This window comes from Hyperoodon ampullatus (assembly GCF_949752795.1).
Source record: "Hyperoodon ampullatus genome assembly, chromosome: 2".
NCBI lineage: Eukaryota > Metazoa > Chordata > Mammalia > Artiodactyla > Ziphiidae > Hyperoodon > Hyperoodon ampullatus.
Window position 1 is genome coordinate 75,683,822 of NC_136915.1, and position 25,916 is coordinate 75,709,737.

At 39.1% G+C, this 25,916-nt stretch overlaps 1 protein-coding gene across 2 annotated transcripts in view; it reads right to left on the minus strand.

Annotated features, from left to right (window-relative positions):
• Positions 1–25,916, minus strand: part of MCOLN2 (mucolipin TRP cation channel 2) — a gene marked incomplete at both ends in the record, with an annotated part of 63,804 nt that overhangs the window by 33,127 nt on the left and 4,761 nt on the right. For both annotated transcript variants that reach the window (XM_079697487.1, XM_079697486.1), the window contains 3 exons: positions 2,987–3,140; positions 4,894–5,067; positions 11,837–11,996. In XM_079697487.1, coding sequence (XP_079553613.1) covers positions 2,987–3,140; positions 4,894–5,067; positions 11,837–11,996 — 488 coding nt within the window. The remainder of the gene's footprint in view (positions 1–2,986; positions 3,141–4,893; positions 5,068–11,836; positions 11,997–25,916) is intronic.

Below are 25,916 nucleotides of genomic sequence, written 5' to 3' on the forward strand. Positions count from 1 at the left end.
AGCTCCTGGGTGATGCCCATGTTACCGGGTTTAGAGTAGCAAAGACCCACGGTCACTAAATCACTACATGACCTTGACCTAGTCACCAAGCTTGACTGAACATCAGTTTCCTCAACTGTAAAGTGAAGGCCAAACTGAGGCTATTTAAGGCCCTTCTACCTTTAACATTCTTATTCTAAAGTAAAGGAAAAGGAAAAAATAATATTTAAATTAAACTTATCTGGGTAAATGACTGTATTCTGAAAGAAGGAGGAATATGTTAAAAATCTGTGTGCCAGATACTGTCCTAGGTCTTTTTCTCCTGTATTTCATTCATTCTAAGACATTAATTCACTTCGCTGTACAGTATAAGCTAACACAATATGGTAAAGCAACTATACACCAATACAAATTTTTTTTAAAATGAAAAAAGACATTCAGTTTTTTCACTTTCAAATGTTTATAAAACAGGTGAGTTTTTAAAAAATTGATGACGGATTCAGAGAAATATGACAGCCCATGTTAGTTAATGTTACACTATCTGTAAAATTTGCCTTATAAAAATCTATTTGATTATTCAGATTCTGTAATTGTAATGGGAGAACTACACTTTAGCTACATACACATTCAGAACTCTCTGGAGTCTGCCATACCTCATGCTACAGTCATTGCTCATGAGGCCACCAAGCACCTGGTGGCAGCAAAACCTAAGAACTGAGATTTTTTTTTTTTAAGAATGGCAAAAGCCCTGAGTAAAACCTCAAACCTCAAACAGAACAAACTGATATTGGAGTAGCAGCCTCATCACTCAAATGAACCTCATTTACAAGGCAGAACACTCCAGCAAATGAAATAACAACCCTCTCAGAGACAAAGGGAGGGTGGATTCAATATGTTCTTAAAATGACAGGTAAAATGATGAAATGGTCATAATGTTTCATGCTAAGGATATGTGGAAAGGAGAAGATAAGAAATTCAAAATCTGCATTATAGAAAGTGAAATATTGTATTAGAATGATATCATCTAAATGTTGTAAAAAAATATATTTTTTAACAGGATTCATTACAGTGCCCCCAGTGAAGCTGAACTGTAAAGCTATAGGTCTAGAGGCAGGGATAGAGGGACATGCCCTCAGCATGAATTAGGGGAAACCCTTAGCTTGAACTGTACAATCAGTCATGCAGCTAAACATAAACCCACCAGGAAAGCAGCACACAGGCAGATCTCTGCACTGAGCACACTGAAGGATGCTTCTCTTAATCATAAAGATACTGCAAAATTCATAAATAGGTAATCTAGAACAGCTTCTGCTAATTCACCTATTTAAACTATAATGCCACACCAATGAAGTCAAACTCAATCCCTATTTATACCGTCTGCAGGCTTCCTCCAATGTGTCCAAGACAAGAAAGTCTAAAATCCAGTATCAAGCATTTTTGCGATGATTTTTTACACCTTTTGAATAGATACATTAAAAAGTTCTCTTTGATAAGTTATATTTAATAAGTCCAAAAATATAATTAGCTTGCTTCAACAGTCTCTCTTAAAATAAAGTCAAATTAATAGTCAACTTCTCTCCATTTGGTTAAAAATATTCCATATGATGGAAAGGAAATGACCAAGGACACCACTGTCCAATGGTCAGGGAATAAATCCTGCTTTCTGCTCTGTCTCGCCTAGCCACTGATACTGACTTTGGCCACATTTCTTTAATCAATTTCCCAAGAAAAATCAGTTGAGGGAAACAACACATGAATCACTGGAAAATAGTCGTATGATTCATCCAATTAAGGCTCACATTTTTAAGAGGACAAGTAGCCATGGCTCATTTGGAGCAGAGGGTCACTGCACAAGCTTTCAGCTCCACCTCTCAGTACTCCCAGTTACAGGAACTGCCCACGGCGGGGAGCACAGCTGACAGCTCAGGAGAAAGATGCAGGGTGAAACTGGATCAGCCCCTGCAGACTGACTACCACACAGATCTCAGGATAGCAGAGCCTGCAGGGCAATAAGATAAGGGACATTTCAAGGCTGCTGGCCACAGAATCAAGCTACTGATGGGTCTCTGGAAGCAACCTGGGGACCCTGACAGTGCTGGCTTATGGGCTGTTTTTTTTAGAGTCAAGAGGGTAGGACACATTTACTCATGAAAAGATTCTGAACAGATAGCCTGTGGAAAATGAATTAGAACCTTTGTTTTACAAGGATGTTCTTCTATTGTATTACCAAGGCACCTTAAAATCAGGTTATAGGAAATATGGTCAAATGAACTCTGGAGCTCTCTTTTTAATAAAACCACTCCAAATTTACACTGCTACGAGGACCCCGATTTCTGACCTGTTAGCTACTTGAGGAGCCATGACTGGTTAATCTCTGCAACCCCAGTTCATAAAACAGGGAGTGCTTTAGGCGTGATAACTGTACACCAAAGGTTTGTTGAATGAAAGACAAAACCTCCAGAGCCTCAAGTCAAATACTTTGCATTTATATATGGTATGCTTTTAAATTCTTAACAGAATGTCACAAAACAATTCTACTTGATTAGATGTTAACTTTTTGCCAATCTCCAAACAGAGAAAATGAGTTATTAATCACAATTCACCTCTGAAGAGCATTAATATATTTAACAAATGATAAAAGCAAGAGTACCAAGCATTTTAACTCACATTATTTCATTTAACAAATACAGTCTCATTTTTTTTCAAATAGCCTAATCACCCCCTCACGGAGGGAAAAAATTAAACAAACAGGAAACATCTGTGCATTTACCCCCAAAACCAACAATCTTGAGTTGCACCAAAGAGATCCACAAATGTTCCTGGTCCTGTCACAGCAGACCCATAGTTTCCTGAGCCAAAGCCCTTTGCAGGCAAATGTTAAAGCCTCAGATAGGTCAGCCATCACAAAAGCAAAGTTGTTTCATTTGGGCTGCCAGTGCATGAGGGTGTTTTTTGCTCTTACCACAGAAGATGATAAAGAAATATAATGAAATTATCACTGTATTACCTATTTCAATGTCGCTGTCAATATTTAGCGTCTCATTAGAAGGAAACATGGTCCCTTTCTTGTAATGCTGCTTACAGACTTTTAATCCAATTCTGTTGTCTTCATTTTCTCCATAACCAAGGGTCCCCAGAGATAAATTCCTTAGCCGATGAAACTATTAAAAATAGTTAAATAAAGACACTTATGAGCTTAACAAGTTTCATCAGAAGTTACAGCACATGGAATATACTTTTAGCTATTTTTTATTGTTTGTCTCATATCCCTCAGTAGAATTCCCCAATGTAAAACACCACAAGGTAATTTTCTTGGGTTGAGCAGAAACACGTGGCGTCACAGAACTCGAAACTAAAGTGCAGCCAGAGGCTCCCACCTACTGAGAGCCAAAGACAAGGTCCTGCCTATCTCTCTGAACTCCCAGCCCACTACTGGCCACTGGCTCCACACCCCCACCTCCAAAGCCACACTGACCTCCAGGCAGTTCTGGAGCTCTCTAGGTACACTCCTGCCTGGGCCCTTTGCTGTTCCCTCTGCCTAGAAGCCCAGGTATCTATCTGCAAGGTTCACGTCTTCAGACCTGACTCAAATATTACCGCCTCCATGAGGCCTTTCCTTACCACCCAAAGAAAACTGCAAACATCCATCTCCAGTGCACATGCACCATCAGGCAGTCCAGTCTCTTCCCCTCTTTATTCCAGTTATCATTTTCAACATACCTCTGAGGACCCAAGCCATCCACACCCACCGCTTACATTAACACAGCTTTACCATCTGCCTATCTGTACTACCAGGGCCTTACTGGCCCCTATCTTCACTAATATGAATTTATTATTCCAGGAAACTTTTGCCCAGGAACATAAAAATTGCAGATAACTGCATTGTTTACTTCAGGAACATCCCAAAACCTCATTTAAATAGATGATCATTTTGAGGATGTAGTCTAATAACTCCCAAGACTCTCTGAACATCCCCCACCAAAACCCTCATCTTGTTATGCCCACCAATCATAAACTATTATATGATGATCTTTACTCAGTTCTTATCCAGCTCCCCTCACATTGAAAGACGTGCCTTAAACCAGACTTCAAAATCTATAGCCAGACTTTGCACTCTACAGCCTATGGAGAATCGTCAAGGGACCATCTCTGCTACCACTGTTAGCAGTGAGCTCAGTCTTGCTTCTCAACATGCGTTTTTTTTTTTGTTTGTTTGTTTGTTGTGGTGGCGTTTTCAAGGAGTCAGCATTCTGTACTGTATTTTTCACTTCTTTTCATTTGTCTGGCTCTACCCTCTTGAATTAAGCTCTATAAGGACAGGAGTTTTGTCTGTTTTATTCATGCTATATTCCCAATGTCTAGAACAGTACCTGGTACATACTAGGTACCCAAATATTTACTGAATTAGTAAATGAATGAATGAATGAATAAGAAAGAATAAGAATTTCTCTCCTTTAAATATTTTCTTCAGGCCTACCAATCTGGTTTCTCAATACTACCTAGACACAAATATTATCATATCCTACTCTATATTCTTAAGGTTCAGCTAGGCTTATTAATGCTAAGACATCAAAATTGAGATGCTAGAATCTTAGATTTGGTCTCTCATTCATCAAAGCTTCTGAGATTATAAGCCTACTTTTAGCTATTTGGCTATTTGATCTGCGGTAATCTCCCAATTGTAGTGGGTGGGAAGGGATAAATACAAACATAAATCTTAAAGAAAAACTTAAAATAGGCAAAATCTATTGTGTGGAAATGTAGCTACAGAAAAAGCAATAAACATTTTTGGCAGACTATGCAAAACTTAAATCAGAATATGTTAATATATGTATAATTTTTTCTTTGCTAAGACAACAAGGTCAAGGATCAACATATTCTCAAAGTATAGGTAAGTCACAACAAAATACTTGCCTGACTAATAGCAAAAAAGATGCTCTCATAGGTGTCCTCTTGAGTATATACACTGCAGCTGTATTCATCTTCATCTACACCGGAATATCCTTTCAAAAACAAGTGCTTAAAAGCAACAGTGTTTTCTTCTTTGAAAGCAACCACCAGCTGGTTACTTAAACCAAAACGAACAAGCTAGGAAAGAAAATCAAATAGAAGTATATGAATTTTACCGTTTACCAGGGGAGGCAAATGTCTTCTTGTTATCATGAATCCTCACCTATAAACATCAGCCAGAAAAATCTCACTGCTTTGGTTTTTACTAATCATATCAAGGTCAAAATACAGGAATTCTTTCCCCCCAGAAAAAACCTCATCAAGCTAAATCAGTAATTCAAAATAGCATAAAATTAGAAGAAATGAGCACTCCCAGTGACTAACAACCTTATTGGCCTTTAATGATGGAGAAGAAGAGGAAGGAGGAATCCAAATCAGTTACGTCTGAATCCATTTTTCTTTTTCTTTTTTTTATAGTTTTGCTATTTTTTTCTTTTCAAAAAAATTTTTATTGAAATATAGTTGATTTACAATGTTGCAATAGCTTCAGACGTATGGCAAAGTGATTCAATTATACATATATATATATATATATATATATTCTTTTTTATATTCTCTTCCATTACGGGTTATTACAAGATATTGAGTACAGTTCCCTGTGCTATACAGTAGGTCCTGGTTGTTTATCTAATTTGAATCTATTTTTCTTTTTTTTTTTTTTAGAGGGAAGGATTATTTATTTATTTATTTATTTATTTATTTATTTTTGGCTGTGTTGGGTCTTCATTTCGTGCGAGGGCTTTCTCTAGTTGCGGCAAGCAGGGGCCACTCCTCATCATGGTGCGTGGGCCTTTCACTATCGCGGCCTCTCTCGTTGCAGGGCACAGGCTGCAGATGAGCAGGCTCAGTAGTTGTGGCTCGCGGGCCCAGTTGCTCCATGGCATGTGGGATCTTCCCAGACCAGGGCTCGAACCCGTGTCCCCTGCATTGGCAGGCAGATTCTCAACCACTGCGCCACCAGGGAAACCCCTGAATCTATTTTTCTTATACTTGCATTTCAAATTTATTGTTTTCAAAACTGATGGACATTTGAGCCTTGAACAAAGCGGGGGTTAATCCAAGTATAATTTATAGTCCAACCTGCGAATTCGAGGATTCAACCAACCATGGTTCATGGATCATGTAGCACTGTAGTATTTACTACTGAAATACATCCTCATATAAGTGAACCTGTGTGGTTCCAACCTGCTATGTTCAAGGGGCAACTGTGCTTAGTAAACCACTAATTCACATGCTTGACTACTATTGGACAGTTAAATCTAAATGATTTCACATTTAGAAATTGTAAGTATTTTAACAAATCATAACAATGTTTTGCACGTGGCTTTTGAAGAACATTTTTGAAAAGTGGCCTGTATAGTACTTCCTCCAGCTAAGAGGTAATTGTTGTCAAAGGAATTCAATTCCTCTAGCTCTGCGAGAACTCGTATGAGATTTACACCTAAGAGCTCCTGTCTCCAAGATCTACAGCATCAAAGCACCACAAAGGATAACAGGGGTCACTCCACCTCTATGATGTCGACCCAAACATTGTCACCATGCACCCAACTTCTTGTGATAAGACTCCTACTTATTCCTCCTTATACTGTATCATAGTACAGGGTTAGATGCCAAGGGCTCTCTTCACCAGGAATGAATGTATTCTTTCTGCCCTTAAGTTTTCTTCTTGGAATCCAACAAGTAGGGAAAATTAGCAGGCATTAAATGTTTACCCCCCAAACCCAGGAAATTCCATACACAAACAGCCTCTCTCTCCACTCACAATGCACACTCTGTCACATACTCTTTTGCACTCACTCTCACACACCCTCTCTCACACGTACACCCTCACATGTGCTCTGCTGCTCTTGCTCTCTCTCCTTCTCACATCAACACACATACAGACACACACATGCCATGGCAGAAGTCAAACCTTTATAAACCCTGTCCCACACACCCTTCCCCATCTACCCACTTTATCTCCTCATCTGCTTTATAAGACAATGAGAGTCCAGAAAACTTAACCCAAACCTTCACCATGCTAAGTCACCAAAACAATCTGGGACTCTGCTATCATGTGTGAAGCCAGCAAGTTCAACAAGATGACCTTGATATTTGTGTTACCTGCTGTCACTCCATGGTTCAACTACCAGACCTTTCAGATGAAACAAATGTTAATTTGCACATGCAAACTTACATAATTTTTTTAGTGATTTGTATTTTTTTAAAACTTATTTTATTTATTTTTATTTTTGGCTGGGTTGGGTCTTTGTTGCTGCATGCAGGCTTTCTCTAGTTGTAGCGAGAGGGGGATACTCTTCTTTGTGGTATGCAGCCTTCTCATTGCAATGGCTTCTCTTGTTGAGGAGCACGGGCTCTAGAGCGCAGGCTCAGTAGTTGTGGCACACGAGCTTAGTTGCTCTGCAGCATGTGGGATCTTCCCGGATCAGGGATCAAACCCTTGTCCCCTGCATTGGCAGGCGGATTCTTAACCACTGCGTCACCAGGGAAGTCCCTGTATTTTCTATCTTTTAAATTTTGCCTGACTTTTTAAAAAGGCTAAATAATTAAAAATGATTACCACTTTTCAGCAATTATCACACTCCAGGCACTGTACTAACTGCTTTACATGCACTATCTCCCTTACTAACACAACAATCTTATGAAAATGTTAGTACCGTTAACCCCACTTTACATATGTGGAAACTGAGATTTAATCTCATTACACTGCCCAAGACACCTAACTAGAATGAAAACCAGGCCTAAATCCAAAGTCATTTTTATTATGTTACAGGAGTTCCATCTGCTGAAAAATCTGACTTTAGGACTCCTGTTAAAGAATTTAGGTGTTAGCTTTCCAGACCTGCAACTATTGTTCAAGAATGTACATAGATGACACTCTTTAGCATCTGAGCCTCACCAGATCACATTCCTCAAATACCAAGTCAAAGGATTGAGCCATTGCTTAACCCAGCTATTCTAAGGAAAATATCAGATAAGAAGTCCCACAACATCCAACCTGTGCTGAAAGCTAAGCAACCAAAGGCTAAAGATTCTTTCAAGCGTGTGATGTCTATCAATGATGCCTGTAGGAACTGCCAGCAAAGGAAAGGTCACGTTGCTTTTCAAAAGCTAAAAAAGTAAACCAGGGAAACAATACACACATGATTGTTTGGGGGTTTTATTAAATACTGACATACAAATGAAAAAAAAAAAACTGGTACACACACATGAATCAAGCTCTTCAGTCGAAGTTTACTGAGTGCTTATTCTGTGCCAAGCGGGGATACAATGTAGGCAAGGTTGACACTGCATAGTGTTGAATAACAGCTCTTATGTCCTGAGTGCCAGGCACTGTGCCTAAAATTTACAACTTTTATTTCTCACTTAATTTCCCAATACCCTCTGAAGGAGATATTACACTAGACTCCACAAGGACAGGGATTTTTTTTTTTTCTTTTTCCCACTACTATGCACTCAGGAAGTGGAATAGTGGCCATCACGATGTCAGAGTCAAATACCGAATCTGTCCATCCCATTTTATACACCTGCAACCTGAAGTCAGCTACTTTATCCAGGTTGAAACAGAAAAGTGTGAGAGTGGGGATCCAAACCAGGTTTGTTTGACTCACCTGTTCTCTTGACCACATGGCCTACAACCTCTCAAACTGAAATGTTGCCAACTTAACTCTAGAAGTGGGGATTAGAGCCACTCTTCCCATGCTCCTAGCTAAGCTAAAGAAACCCAAAAAGTGAATGGGGAGTGAATAACTTGACCAAGACAGCAGCATTCAATTTGCTGCTATTTTAAGCTACCACCTTATTTAAACTCAAAGCTCATTACCTCAATTTTGGGAATGAGAGAACATGGAGGTATAATCTCTGCTTGGAACCACCTCCATCTGGCATCAAGAACAGGAAATGTTCTCCATCCTGTTGTTCACAGAACAAGCAAAGATCCACATGTATGGCCCCAAATCAGGTCAGGGGTAGGATTTTCCAAGCATCTCTCAGTAGAGGAGAGAAACCCTGGAGGGGGAGATCATGAGGTCCCCTTCCTGAGATGGCAGAACAAAACACCCCCCACAGAGCAAGAGTGAAGAGATGATGGAGGATTGGTCAAATAATTTCATTTGTTAAAAGGGGCTGACAGAAAAGTGCATTCTAGCCCCACTAACTAGATCTTAAGATTTGCTGAGGTTATAAGACAAAAATAATTACACATTAAGTGCAGCCTGGCAAAGATTGTGAATTTAAGACCTGATTATGAAATCAATGGAGGAGAAAATATTCTGTACCAGGTAAAAACAAGATACCACTCTAATAATATACAAAGAATATGGGAGAGAAAGAGCAGATCTAGCAAAAGAATGTAGACACCTCTCTCAAGATTATAAATCACTGCAGAATACAGGGCAGGAATGTCTAAAAAAAAAGTTTCCTTCCCATCAACCGTGATAAAACAGAACCCATCCCATTAGACTTGAGGATGGAGCGCTAAAAGAGACAGAAAAAGAGGAGGAGAGAAAAGTGGGATTTGAAGGAAAGAAAGATATTTGAGAAATCTGTTCCAATTACATATCACCCAAGTAGCAAAACTTATTAGAATGACCCTACAGGGGAACACAAGTTTAATCCACCACAGTTTTGTTAGGGGAGGCCGGGTACAGTTACACAAAAAAGTAAATGATCGATTCCCAGAAATATTCTATTAAAAGTGAAATCAGTGATGTGGCCAGCAAGGGGTACTAGTGGACCAAGAAAAACTACATGTTGAGTGATCAGGCAAGGCTGGCAGGGGAGGTGGACTTCAAAAGGGAGAATAAGAATCCCTCTGGACTTGGAGAAACAACAACAGGGCAGGGATGAGAATCACTGGGTGGGTCCATCTGTCTGGGATGTGGGGAGGAAACAGGAGATGAAAACCTGTTGGAAAGGCAAGTTGAAGGAGACTGTGGAAATCTGTGAATTTCAGGTCACAGAGTCAAAATTTTGTTCTGTGGAAAATAGGGCTCTACAGAAGTTTCTGAGGAGAGACACAATAAAAGCATTCTAAGAAAAATTAATCTGACATGTATTGAATGGACTGGTGCATATGGAGACAAAAAAGGTAGGCCTAAGATGAATTCCAGAAGCAGCCTAGTTAACTTATGTGTATTCCTCGAGTGCAAACTCTGAAGATCAACATCTAGAAAGAAACAGTATTTGAATAAGAGTGCAGACTCTGGAGCCAGACTGCCAGAGCTCAAATCCTGGCTCTGCCACTTACTGGCTGAATGGCCACAGGCAAATTACTCAGCTCTTTTTGGTTCAGTTTCTTCATCCATACAAAGGGGGTAAAAACTGAACCTACCTCATAGATTTCAGTGAGGACGGAATTAGCTAACACACATAAAGCACTTACTGCGCCTGGCACATGGAACGGCTGGCTATATGTGAGCTGTCAGCAGTGGTAACACATTCACAGCTTATACTCCCAAGACAATGCAGAGCATACGACGTGCTTCATACACATTTTTAATTAACTAACAGTGTAAGAGTTTGTGCTAGAGAGAAGATAGTGAATATGGCAAAACATAAAGAGATACAGTTTTGAAGGAAGACTCCATGGGATTTAGTCGTTATCAGGACAAAAAAGGTAAGTCAAAGAGGGTGATGATATTTTATGCCTAGGTAAGTTACAATTTTAATAACATTAATAGATCAAAAACTTGAAATGACAGCTGGTTTGGCAAGAGAAGTAATTGGGGAAAAATTAAAATTAACCAAATAGCAAAAGGGGACATTATTTCTCCTTCTTCCAAACAATACTAGCAATGCACCTACTTTATAGGTAGGTTGCCAAGATTAAAACTTCATAACCAAGAATTAAAATGAAAAAAATTTTCAAAGAAAATAGCTAAGCATATACATTTAACACTGGCCCTGCCTCTCATCTTTGTCTCTTTGGAAGTAACTTGTTTACCCTAAAACGTGATGAGCTGGTACAGCATGTCATGCAGTGACAAGACCTCTTTATGAACACAGGATAAAGATGCAACTTCAGTTATGGCAGGAGCCGCCTCTCTCATTTCTAAAACTATATGGAAGTGATTTTTAGAAAGGTATTTACTTTTGTGTTCCAGAAATCACATCTTTACAAACAGTTGTTACACTGATGACAGAATGATTATTTTCCCATGGAGCCTAATATCCCAAATTAGTACTGTTTTTAAAAGGACACGTGTTTCAAATGTAGTTACCTACAGAGAAGCCTCCCTAAAACTGGTTCAGTAGCACAGGCCCAAAAACTAGATGACAACTGATAATAAAGTGCTTAACAATATGAATTTAAGCAAAAGGTCCCAGTGTAGTCTTTAGACATTCCTTATAGTGCCTGGGAAAGGGGACGGGGCATAGGTAAGGTGGGGGAGTGTTTAGTTAAGCACTTAGCTACCGATGAAAAGAAAACTTAGCATTCCATAAATCCAAAATCAAAACGGTCCAAAATGCAGATTTCCGAAGTGTATTTATATAAGATGTATTTGAATAAAGATAAAAGATTTCAAGAACACAGATCACTTTGGACTGGGCAGCCTTCACAAGCCCTGTGCCTCATTCAGATATAGAAACCCCACACCCCCTTCAGATCTAGTATTATCTATATTTACAGAACCTGTGAGAGATGACCTCAGAGTCCCTTATTAAAACAAAGTCGGCATCTAAACCGAACTTCGACCTACCACCTGCCCTCCAGAATCAATATAATTTTACAGGTTTATGAACATGAGCATGGCCTTTTCAGGACAAAAGTCAAGTGGCAGAACATGGGAAAACAGTTTCATCCTGGGGTAAGAAAAAGAACAAATGAACTGATAATATAATTTACCTGTGTGGTGACCATGACTATCTTCAAAATCTGCAAACCCATTTTCCACGGAATCTGTTGTCTGGCTTGGAATTTTTCACAAGGGTTCATGAAGTAAAACTTCAGGTCTTCTCTCAGACATTCTTCTGTCACCTCAGAATCAAGATGAGCCATTGCATCTCTGCCAAAGAAGATTAATTGTTGTTGTTGTTTTTGTGGTACGCGGGCCTCTCACTGCTGTGGTCTCTCCCGTTGCGGAGCACAGGCTCCGGACGCGCAGGCTCAGTGGCCATAGCTCACGGGCCCAGCCGCTCCACGGCATGTGGGATCTTCCCGGACCAGGGCAGGAACCCGTGTTCCCTGCATCGGCAGGCAGACTCTCAACCACTGCGCCACCAGGGAAGCCCGCTTTACCCATTCTTACAAGCAAAACTCTCTCCAGCCAGTGAAGTCCTTTTCACTTTAGAAATCTGAAAATTATTCAGGACCTTCTATCACCTGCCTTTACATATAGCTACCCATCTTGTTCCAAGTGACCATTATCAAAATTACAAAAATAGGATTTTATTTGCAAGACTTGTCAATTCCTACATCCTAACAGATAGCATTCACTTGTCACTGGAGTATTAACAAAAACTAGGTGGGATACTTTTGTAATATGCCAGGTGTGAAATCACAGAAATGTAGTACAGACTAATGGAATTAAATTGTTATGGAAATAGAGAATCTCTGTTCTATAATCCTTGAAAGAAGGATTATGTCTCTTTTTTTTTGCATGATATATCAGTGATTATAAGATCCCAAATTATAAATATCTTTAAAGTTAAAATAGCATCTCTCTATTTATGCCCAATCAGATAATCGTGTCATCCTATATATTAGCAAAATTTTGCTTTTACTATTTCAAGGACTCTGGACTCAGAAATGGGCACATGACTCAAGCTAGGCGAAAAAGAACCAATGAAATGTGGTCACAGGACTGTAATTATAACCAATGGAAGAGACGTGGTCTTTCCACTGAGTAGTCCCCAAAATGGGGTGTGCAAAACAATCCACTGGGAGAATAGAAAATATTAGTACTTCCATTTTATTCTTTATCTTAAAAGCCTCTTGGAGGCTTTTATTAGCTTTTATTAGCTTTTATTAGCTCTGCTAATAATATAACATATAAAATAACAGTGGAATATAGTAGCATATAATTTATAAATAATATATACACATTGGGGATATGTGCTTAACTTTTACTGTTGAATGCATAATCAGTAAAGTTTGGGGATCACAGACTTAAAGCATAGGCTGAGTCTAGAATTCCTGGAAGTCATCTCACCATCTCGCCTGGAAGCCAGCATAGAAGAGCTTGCCAAAGAGTGGAGCTAACACAGAAAAACAGTTAAGATTGCCTAATGCAATGTTTGAGTTCCTGGAGCTAGCTGTGCCTGAAGCCATGATTCCAATACTTTCAAGTTGAGCCAATAAACACCTTTTGGATCTTAAGCCTGTTTAAGTTTGATTTCTGTTTCTTGAAACAGGAAGCATCTTGATGGTAAGTTTAATGAATAAACTCTATTAAGTTTAGCCGATCATTCAAGTTACTCATTTCTTAGAAAGATTTTATAATTGGGGGTCATTCTTAGGGATCTTTTCACCTAAAATATCTTAATGACATTTATATATTGACTTAGGACCTATGTTATTTAGCTTGACTAACAAATTTAAAAGAAGCTCAAAAAAAAAAAAAAAGAGAGACTATATTAAGGCTTATTTTAAGACTTTTTAAGGCTTATACTCAGTTGTTAATGATTTTCTATTTTTAAGTTAATATTTAGACCTCCTATTTCCAGAATTAGTAGGCCAGGTTATTTTGCTGGAAAGAAGAAGGGAGGGAAGGAAGGAGGTAGGGAGGGAGGGAGGGAGAGGGAAAGGAAGGGAAGGACCCATACTGAGAAATGATGGTCACAACCCAGCCCTTTGAGCCTCTTGCCTGGGTGAGCCAGGGAATGTTAAACTGTGAGCTTGCTTGGTTCAGGGGGCTCCAGACTGGAATTGCCCTCGTCTCTTGGTAAACACATGCAGACCTCTCCAGACGCTCATCCTAGGACTTGGGGAGCTCTAACAAATAACTTGTAAAACACGTTGACTAACAGGTACTAATACAAACCAGGCCCACGAAGAAACAAAGTAGCACAAAGCAGTCAACTTAAGAAACAGTAGAAATAGGGCCAAGCATATCAGAATCAGACGCAGATTAGAAAACAACCATGCTTACCATATTTAAAGACATATAGGTAAAAATATCTATAAGAAAACCTTGGGAAAAACAAAAAAAAATGAAAAATCAATGACCAAAATGAGTCTCATTTCAAAAGAATAAGAAGACTTTTTAACTGTGTTTGCCTTGCAGCTGCTATAGTTACCTCCTGATTTGATCTAACCAACTTACTGAACACTTACTGTGCTGAGCAATTTTGCTGGGTGCTCAGAACCCAAAGCTGAATAGATGCTCAGCATCCAGTAGGAGAGACAGACTTGTGAGTGCAAATTCACAAGTTATCAAATAGCTCAGTGGCTGCTATACCATAAGTAAACAAAGTATTATGGAAGCAGGGGTCTGCCTCTGGGGAGACAGGTTCAGAGCCAGAGGGGGAATCCTGTAACATGTCCTAATACACGGAGTGGCAGGTGCTACGGAGCACTTGATGAAGAGCATTGATCAAGGGAGGCATTTCCAAGAAGAAGGTGGCATCTTAACTGTGCCTAAGAGCCACATCCTCCAATATGAACCTTCAGACCCCTGAGAACATGCCTGTGGAAGCTTCACGGGCATGTTTGAGCGATACCGAATTCAGTGTTAACCACCATCACCTCAGTGGATCTGTGTTGCTAATGTATTCATCCTGATGATTCACAATGTCTTTTCATGTAGTAAAATAAAAAGGGCATCTGAAAAGTTGTGATAGAACCCTGAGAATAAAGGCATGGAAACTCCTCCCCGCAACATACCCTCGGCCTCTAGTGTGAGAAACACTGTACTGAAGAAAGAGGAAGTTGTTTCCTGGAAAACAGTGGTGTGAAACACAGTGTAGTAGGTCAAGTGCTTGGTGAATACCTTGTGAGCAAAGCTCTGACAGAGACATTTTCCTGCCTTCCAGGAGCTCAGTCCAGTGGAAGGGAGAGATGTGAAGAGATAAAAGTATAATGAAATGTGTCAAGTGATATAATTGAAGTATGCTTTGAGGGCCCTGGAACAAAGAGAAGGGAATTGATGCAGCCCAATTGCTCCAAGAGGCTTCAAGTAATTCTTCCAGCTGCTGGTTTCCTCAACTAATATGGCCACTCAATGTTCAGGAAATGATAACTGCTCTTAATATTACCCTAAGAAATCTGATTAACAAGGTAAGTCTCGGCCAAGAAAAAAATAAAAAAGGCAAAGTAACAGATAATGAACATGGGGATCACTCACTGTATCAAATTATTTACACTAATTATTTAAAAACCTCCCAAAGTTTTTCACTTAGGTGTTTAGAGAACCGCTGCAGTACTCATACCACTGTGAAGAATAAAAAGAAAAATGAAAAAGCTAGCATGAAAACCTTTCCCCTCAAGCGTGCAGGAGCCAATAGTTGAAATATAGGATAGTACTAGTCAAATGTGATCAACTGATGATACAATGATAAAAATACAGAAAAAATATTAATGATATTTTGGTTCAAAAATTCTGGTATCTCAAGGAAAATGCAAGTGTGTAAGCTTTCTAAACTCTACATTTCTGAAGGCACTTTAATGCCCCACTCTTCTCAATTTGTGGGTTTTCCCTAGTTCCCCAGTAGGTGAAGGGTATTAAACATGGGCATGCACAGGTGCACACACAACCACACATCTTATCACTATATCAAAAATACAACAGTGCCGAAAAAAAAAAGTGTCAAGTGAAAAGAGGGAACACTAAAAAACAAAAGAGAGACAGGACAATGTCATAAGATTAAAACATTAATACATTCCTGCATTTGACACATACTTATCCAACACACTCTAGGGCTGAGTACCGGGCTGGATGTTTGGCACAGGAGGCTTGAAAGCTGCATTCACAACTTGGTAAGCAAGAATTAGATCAGCAGGAGGAATACTGCAACTTCCAAAGGACAGAGAGTTGCTAATTGGTGGGAACACAACCAGGAGAAGTGACTACACCATAAAAACAGTTAAGGAACAGAAATCCATGAAGATCTAAGTCACACTGATCCATCAGTTGCAGGGCAGTCACGCAACTGAAATTGCAGGAAATAAATAAGAGCAATCACGACACTTATGGATTATTTTTGTTTCACGAAACCATAGGAAACATAGATTTGTATAAGCTTAATAAATGGCACAAATACCCAAATATCAAAGGAAAAGAACACAGTATTTGTAAGAGTAAAAACAAGATCTGGAATAGAATGAAAAGTCATCCGCACAGTGGGCTAAATAAAAGCTAGAGAAGCTGGACTTAGGAAGGAAGCCTGACACTGGTACTGTGGGGAGAAGTCAGGAAGGAAGCCCATCAGAGCTACCATCAGTTATTAAGAAAATCTACTCTTTGCCCAGATAATCAGGGCTGGGTGATGTCAGCTAATTTTAAGCCTATCATACGACCAAGGGCAACTCCAGCTTTACCAAATCAATGACCAAAGGAGTCTATGGAAGCTTGAAGTTTTGAAAAAAGCAAAACAGAACAAATTACTGGCAATTCTTAACCTCAAGGAACTTGTGAAGGTTTTCGACATTTGCCTCAGAAAAATGCACACATCAGTTTCAGTGATGGTACCTTGTTCCCATTAGCACGATCTACTTAGCAAATAAGCTAACCAGCTCAGACTGCTACTGATTTTCAGCTTGTATGACCCTTACCTTACTCAAAAAGAGGGATGAAAGTTTGTTTTCTACTGCAGTGGCCTCCAAAGTGGGGTGCGTGCACACAAGTCGCGTATGCAAGACCATCCAATCGGATGTGAGAAGACAGGGCTAGGGCTTCTAATTGTATTAACCAAGCAAAAGTAAGTTAAGATTTACAAGTTTCAATGTATGAATTATACACCTAACATACCCTCATGTGGTCAGAAAGCCAGATGCCTGTATTTCGATTAGGTGCACAAGGCTATCTGGGGGAGGAGTGCAAGTTCCCAGAGTATGGTGCCCTCATGGCTTTTCAGCAGATTCCCACCACTTAAGGTTTACATAGGCCCATTTAAGCATTTGTTAGAGTATATTATCCACTTTAGCTTATCCTCACAAAATGGACATAAAGATTCTTGCAAAACATTAGACTCCTTGTAAAACTAATGTAAGCCTAAATTAACATCAAGAAAATGGGAGAGCTAATACTCCCCTAATACAACCTTTGTTGGCCATGAGTTAAAAAGAGATGAAAAGCAAATCTGATCTGAAAAGAAGTTGGGAAAAAAAACCCAGATTTATCACAAAAGTACTTACAGTATTGACTAAATCTACTATTGTTGAACCTTGCCCTAAGTGTATATATTGCACCTAAGATATTAGGTAATGATACTGTGAAGTCATAATGATATTATGAAGTCACTGCATTTAGAATTTTTCCTTAACATCCTCATCTATCTCAGCCCTTAGAATGTTCATTTTACCTGTTTTATAGCATATATGGTTTTTACATACAGTATGAAAATAAATATCCATTCAGAGAGAGTAGATGTTCTTTTAACTGCTGGGGATAAGTTATCAAAAATATTTGGGACTACTTCTCTAGTGTTTCAGAACTGCAGCTACACCTGAGATGTGGTTTCTCTTTTGTTATCCCAGCTGATATTATACACTCCTTAGCTAGAGAGAAATTGATGTCTGTTCCCCCAGCTCCAACAAATAAATGGAAAATAATCTTGATAGGTAACCCTTCTCCTATCAGGCCTGTATAGGTATCATGTACTGATGTAGCAGCACTAGAAGTAGAATGTTTTTTCTAATCCACAACTAGCACTTCCTAGTCACAGAGGATGGGGCAGGGGAAGCAGGGTGAACCAGTTCCCACATCTGTCCTTCTTCTTGCATCCTCATCACAGTGAAGAGTACCACCAGGCTGCCTTCTCAGAACTGACATCTGTGTAGCTCTGCATGACCTGGTCCCACTGTCATCTCCCCCCCAAACTTAAGTGTGTACTTCATTTTAAATGGACTATAATGAACCCCTCTTCTGATTTCTGCCCCTTAAGGGGCAACCACTTTTATCTGCTTTGTTGATGTTATTTAACATTTCTAAATAATATCATTTCACTATTTTTTCCTCTTTAGTATATTATCAATTTATATCCTCCTATGGAAAATAGGGATGTAGCTCTTAGAGCTGCCCCCCCCTCAGCCAACACACACATTTTACCTCCCCACTCATTGTCCCAACAAAGTTTTAATAAAAATTTGATAATAAATAAACATTCAGATAAATTAACATTCAGAACTTATGAAGTGAATATGCAAATACTCTTCAGAGTTGAGCTATCAGTACAACTATGGTTTTATTTTTATTTATATATATATTTTTTAATAAATTCATTTTATTTATTTATTTTTGGCTGTACTGGGTCTTCGTTGCTGTGCACGGGCCTCTCACTACGGTGGTCTCCCTTGTTGCGGAACATGGGCTCTAGGCACACAGGCTTCAGCAGTCGTGGCACGTGGGGTCAGTAGTTGTGGCTCACGGTCTCTAGAGCACAGGCTCAGTAGTTGTGGCGCATGGGCTTAGTTGCTCTGCGGCATGTGGGATCTTCCCGGACCAGGGCTGGAACCCATGTCTCCTGCATTGGCAGGCGGATTCTTAACCACTGAGCCACCAGGGAAGCCCCCAATACACTATGATTTTATATTCTCTCTTATAAAAATTTTTTTCTGGAGTTAATTGCCTTTTTCTCCATTTGCTTAGTTTTCCATATACCAACCAGGACTTTATCACCAAACTCCAGCTGAATCTGCCACCTCCTTTCAGTACAGTCAACCAAGCTGGGCATCCTGTCAATTCCCTTCTCCCAGAGACATCATTCCTGGAGCCCTCATCCTCCTGTTCCAACTACATGGGTTGCTTTCTAATCCTTATTCAAGGCCATCAGTTTGAGAATTCCCTTCACCTCCTTCCTAAATTGGATTCTGCATTCTCCTATCAGGCCCATATAGGTATCATGTATTGACGTAGCAGCACTAGAAGTAGAAGCATTTCCTGGATCCCATTTCCACCTCTTTCTTTACTCCCTCATTTTTGTGGAGAGTATCCTTCAATCCCTTCCTGTGAGAGGAAGTCTGGAAGGTAAATTTTGAGACCTCCCATGACAGACACTGCTAGCTGCCACCTAGTATCTATTCATTCCTCCCTTTTTTCTGATTTTGTCTAAGGCAGGAATGTATTTATACCCAGGACAGAATAACTCAAAGTATTAGAGCTAGACAAGAACTCAGATCATTGTTTTCACTCCTGATTGCACACCAAGTCACTGGGGGCACCTCAAAAGTGCTGAAGCCCTGCTTCTCCCCTCAGAGATTCTGGCCTGATTGGTGTGGGTGCAGCCTGGGCATGGGGGTATTTAAAAAGCTCCCCAGGTGATTTTAACGTGCATCCAGTTTGAAATCCTTACCTTAGAGATTACTTGTTCCTATCTCCTCATTTTACAAATGAGGCAACTAAGGTGCCCTGAGGTTGCGACTTGCCCCCAACCATAAGGATCCAATTTAGAATAAGAATTGGACCCAAGAATCCAATAAGAATCCTTGTCCAGTGTTCCTTCTGATCTCTGAATTAATATTTCTTAAAGGGCAATGGCCTGTAAAATGGTCACGAATGAAGGGAAAAAAATGTTACATTCAAATAAACTAATGTTTCCAACATAATTTCTCTTATTTAAAACAGTGTGATACTTTGGCAGACCACAGCATCCTAGTCTGTAAATTCAGGAGACTTCTAAATGTTACTGAAAGGAAAAGGAAAAAGCAAGTAAAGCCATGATGGAATGAATCCAGCATTTACCTTCCTCGAGGTACTTTTGTGCTTCAGGTTCTCTACAGCAAACACTGGGTTTCCGTTCTAAACCCGCTCAGAGGGAACCATCGCCGGCTGCAGATTCCAGCGGCCATTTCTCAGGTCTCGGCTTGGTGGCTTGGCAGCACTTGATCCAGCTACCCACCACGTCCCTGGAACAACCTCATCTCTCCACTTCTAGGATATCCCACTCCCCTAGTTTGCTTCCTACCTCACTGGGCTTCTCTGGCTCTCCTTTACTGGCTCCTCTTCCATCTGACTTCCAGATGCCAGAGTGCCTCAGGACTGTCTAGGGCACTTCTATCCTCTATCCTCCCTTCTAGAAGAGTTCATGGAGTCCTGTGGCTTTAAATACTATCCACAGGATGTGGACTTTCACATTTGCACCTCTGGCAAATCTCTCTCTTGAACAGACTCCCTTATCCGACCTCTTCCTTGAAACTCCACCCACATGACTAATAGGTTTCTCATACCAACCTTCCACCCTCTTCTCCGCACATCTGCTCAACGCCTGATCACACACTCTCATCTATATGTTTCAGCTGCAATCCCTCACTCTGTCAATGGTTCTCCACATTGGCTTCATAGTCGTCTCCTGGGAATTTTTTAAAGGTTTCAGTGTCTGGCTTCCAACGCCTAGACATTCTGATTTAATTGATGCCTAGGTATAAGCTGAGCATTGAGATTTTGATAAGTTTTCCAGGCGATTCTAATGTGCAGCAAAGTAGAGGAACTTTTGCTCCAGAGTCATGCTTTGATTTCCCCTTTTCCTCAACCCTCACACCCACTCGATCAAGTCTTCCTCCAAAACACTACATGGAGTGGTCCCCTTCTCTCTACACTGCAGCCTCCTTGGTCCCAGCAGCAGCATCAACTCTCACCAGACAACTGCAACAGTTTCCCAATTCTCCACATAGTAGCCAGAGGGGTTAATTCTAAACGTGTTAAGACAGACATCACTTCCCTACCCCGTATAGCTTCCCCCTGCTCTTAGACTAAAATCCAATCCTCTTACCATGGCCTGAAAGTTTCCTGTCCATTCCTTCCCATACCCTCTCTTCCCCTTCCTTACTACCCCACTACACCTCCTTCCTGGCTCTAAGCATGTGCACTTAATGTTTCATCTACCCCACTGCTACTCCCCCAGCTCTGCATGTCTGGATCCTTCTCACCTTCACGTCTCAGCTCAAGTGGCACCTCCTTAGAGCGGGCTCCTTGATCACTCTATTAAAAGAGGGCTTTCCCACAGCCTCTCTCATCAATTTCCTTCATAACTGAGACTGCAATTTTTGCCGGTCTTCCCTACAAGGGAACTCCATGAAGGCCTGGTCTCGCGTATGACTATATCTCCAGCATAAAGCAGACTACCTAACACATAATAGGTGTTCAGTGAATAATTTTTTGGAAAAAAGAAATGAGTCAGTGAAAAAGATGGCAACCCTAACTATGTGAACTTTTCCTTAGCCAGTACCCATTAAGATCAAATTATAATAATAAAACAACAAATATAATAAAAACAACAAAACAATAGAAAATCTAAAATAATTGATATGAAAAATTACGTTAAAAATATACTGAAAAGTATTGCTTAGCCAAGATACATTAGAGGGTTTTAGGTAATCTAGTTGCTTGGTTTGCCGATAAACACCCTATTTTGTTTCAATTAATATTCCTTAAGTCTTTCCAAAGAATGAATTATTCAATGAATTGTTATGAAAACTTGCAATCCACTGGGGAGAGAGAAAGTTAGAACCCACCTTGAAAACAAATGCAAAAATAAAACTTAGACACATTTAAAAAATAAAATTGATAGACGCATAACATTTAGAATTTTTAAAAATATAATTTAACATGGCTTTCTAAGCACGAGAAAATTCAGAAGCCAATGAAAATAACTAACAGATCTTAACCAAAATTAAGACTTCAAAAAGTCAAAAGACAAACATTCTCCAGGATAGATCATATCTTGGGTCACAAATCAAGCCTTGGTAAATTTAAGAAATTTGAAATTGTATCAAGTATCTTTTCCAACCACAACGCTATGAAACTAGATATCAATTACAGGAAAAAATCTGTAAAAAATACAAACACATGGAGGCTACACAATACACTACTTAATAACGAAGTGATCACTGAAGAAATCAAAGAGGAAATCAAAAAATACCTAGAAACAAATGACAATGGAGAAACGACGACCAAAAACCTATGGAGAGGAGCAAAAGCAGTTCTAAGAGGGAAGTTTATAGCAATACAATCCTACCTTAAGAAACAGGAGACATCTCGAATAAACAACCTAATCTTGTACCTAAAGCAATTAGAGAAAGAAGAACAAAAAAAACCCCAAAGTTAGCAGAAGGAAAGAAATCATAAAAATCAGATCAGAAATAAATGAAAAAGAAATGAAGGAAACGATAGCAAAGATCAATAAAACTAAAAGCTGATTCTTTGAGAAGATAAACAAAACTGATAAACCATTAGCCAGACTCATCAAGAAAAAAAGGAAGAAGACTCAAATAAATAGAATTAGAAATGAAAAAGGAGAAGTAAGTGACACTGCAGAAATACAAAAGATCATGAGAGATTACTACAAGCAACTCTATGCCAATAAAATGGATGACCTGGAAGAAATGGACAAATTCTTAGAAATGTAAAACCTGCCAAGACTGAACGAGGAAGAAACAGAAAATATGAACAGACCAATCACAAGCACTGAAATTGAAACTGTGATTAAAAATCTTCCAACAAACAAAAGCCCAGGACCAGATGGCTTCACAGGCGAATTCTATCAAACATTTAGAGAAGAGCTAACACCTATCCTTCTCAAACTCTTCCAAAATATAGCAGAGGGAGGAACACTCCCAAACTCATTCTACGAGGCCACCATCACCTTGATACTAAAACCAGACAAGGATGTCACAAAGAAAGAAAACTACAGGCCAATATCACTGATGAACGTAGATGCAAAAATCCTCAACAAAATACTAGCAAACAGAATCCAACAGCACATTAAAAGGATCATACACCATGATCAAGTGGGGTTTATTCCAGGAATGCAAGGGTTCTTCAATATATGCAAATCAATCAACGTGATACACCATATTAACAAATTGAAAGAGAAAAACCATATGATCATCTCAAGAGATGCAGAGAAAGCTTTCAAAAAAATTCAACACCCATTTATGATAAAAACCCTGCAGAAAATAGGCATAGAGGGAACTTTCCTCAACATAATAAAGGCCATATATGACAAACCCACAGCCAACATCGTCCTCAATGGTGAAAAACTGAAAGCATTTCCACTAAGATCAGGAACAAGACAAGGTTGCCCACTCTCACCACTCTTATTCAACATAGTTTTGGAAGTTTTAGCCACACCAATCAGAGAAGAAAAGGAAATAAAAGGAATCCAAATCAGAAAAGAAGAAGTAAAGCTGTCACTGTTTGCAGATGACATGATACTATATACAGAGAATCCTAAAGATGCTACCAGAAAACTACTGGAGCTAATCAGTGAATTTGGTAAAGTAGCAGGATACAAAATTAATGCACAGAAATCTCTGGCATTCCTGTACACTAATGATGAAAAATCTGAAAGTGAAATTAAGAAAACACTCCCATTTACGATTGCAACAAAAAGAATAAAATATCTAGGAATAAACCTACCTAAGGAGACAAAAGACCTGTATGCAGAAAATTATAAGACACTGATGAAAGAAATTAAAGATGATACAAATAGATGGAGAGATATACCATGCTCCTGGATTGGAAGAATCAATATTATGAAAATGACTATACTACCCAAAGCAATCTACAGATTCAGTGCAATCCCTATGAAACTACCACTGGCATTTTTCACAGAACTAGAACAAAAAATTTCACAATTTGTATGGAAACACAAAAGACCCTGAATAGCCAAAGCAATCTTGAGAACAAAAAACGTAGCTGGAGGAATCAGGCTCCCTGACTTCAGACTATACTACAAAGCTACAGTAATCAAGACAGTATGTTACTGGCACAAAAACAGAAACAGAGATCAATGGAACAGGATAGAAAGCCCAGAGATAAACCCACGCACATATGGTCACCTTATCTTTGATAAAGGAGACAGGAATGTACAGTGGAGAAAGGACAGCCTCTTCAATAAGTGGTGCTGGGAAAACTGGACAGGTACATGTAAAAGTATGAGATTAGATCACTCCCTAACACCATACACAAAAATAAGCTTAAAATGGATCAAAGACCTAAATGTAAGGCCAGACACTATCAAACTCTTAGAGGAAAACATAGGCAGAACACTCTATGACATAAATCACAACATGATCCTTTTTGACCCACCTCCTAAGAAATGGAAATAAAAACAAAAATAAACAAATGGGACCTAATGAAACTTCAAAGCTTTTGCACAGCAAAGGAAACCATAAACAAGACCAAAAGACAACCCTCAGAATGGGATAAAATATTTGCAAATGAAGCAACTGACAAAGGATTAATCGCCAAAATTTATAAGCAGCTCATGCAGCTCAATATCAAAAAAACAAACAACCCAATCCAAAAATGGGCAGAAGACCTAAATAGACATTTCTCCAAAGAAGATAAACAAAATGCCAACAAACACATGAAAGAATGCTCAACATCATTAATCATTAGAGAAGTGCAAATCAAAACTACAATGAGATATCATCTCACACCATTCAGAATGGCCATCATCAAAAAATCTAGAAGCAGTAAATGCTGGAGAGGGTGTGGAGAAAAGGGAACACTCTTGCACTGCTGGTGGGAATGTGAATTGGTACAGCCACTATGGAGAATGGTATGGAGGTTCCTTAAAAAACTACAAATAGAACAACCATATGACCCAGCAATACCACTACTGGGCATATACCCTGAGAAAACCATAATTCAAAAAGAGTCATGTACCAAAATTTTCATTGCAGCTCTATTTACAATAGCCCAGAGATGGAAACAACCTAAGTGTCCATCATCGGATGAATAGATAAAGAAGATGTGGCACATATATACAATGGAATATTACTCAGCCATAAAAAGAAACGAAATTGAGCTCTTTGTAATGAGGTGGATAGACCTAGAGTCTGTCATACAGAGTGAAGTAAGTCAGAAAGAGAAAGACAAATACCGTATGCTAACACATATATATGGAATTTAAGAAAAAAAATGTCATGAAGAACCTAGGGGTAAGACAGGAATAAAGACACAGACGTACTAGAGCATGGACTTGAGGATATGGGGAGGGGGAAGGATAAGCTGTGACAAAGTGAGAGAGTGGCATGGACATATATACACTACCAAACATAAGGTAGATAGCTTGTAGGAAGCAGCCACATAGCACAGGGAGATCAGCTCGGTGCTTTGTGACTGCCTGGAGGGGTGGGATATGGAGCGTGGGAGGGAGGGAGAAGCAAGAGGGAAGAGATATGGGAACGAACACATGTTTATGTATAACTGATTCACTTTGTTGTAAAGCAGAAGATAACACACCATTGTAAAGCAATTATACTCCAATAAAGATGTAAAAAAGAATTAAAACAGCTTTAATGAAAAAAAAAGTTAAAAGACAGACTGGGAAAAAATGTCTACAATATATTTAAACAGGCAAAAGTTTACTATCCATTACCTGTAGGGAGTTCCAAATTATTAATAAGAGAAAGTCAACTCAATATTTATCCTGTTATATATAAAGGACCCGAACAGGCCAATGAACATTTAACAACAAATTTACTAACAGTCAGAATGGTGAAAATCTACCTATCTTAAATTTTATTTATCAATAACGCAAAAAAAAAAAAAACCCACCTCTATTGAAGGGAAATGTAAATATTTTGAAGGGCACTTGGCAGTAGAAGAGAATGAGATCAGAAGAATATCTGTGATCTAGGAATCAAACCTCTATGGATTTATCTTACAAGTGTTTAAATAACCAGTCAAAAGGATGGTTACAAAAATGTTCATTGCAAACCTATTTGTAACTCTGTGTTGACTCAAACATGTCTATGACATATTGTAAAATTTTTTCAAAGTTACAAAATAAACACATTGAGATCTCATTTTTCCAAAAAT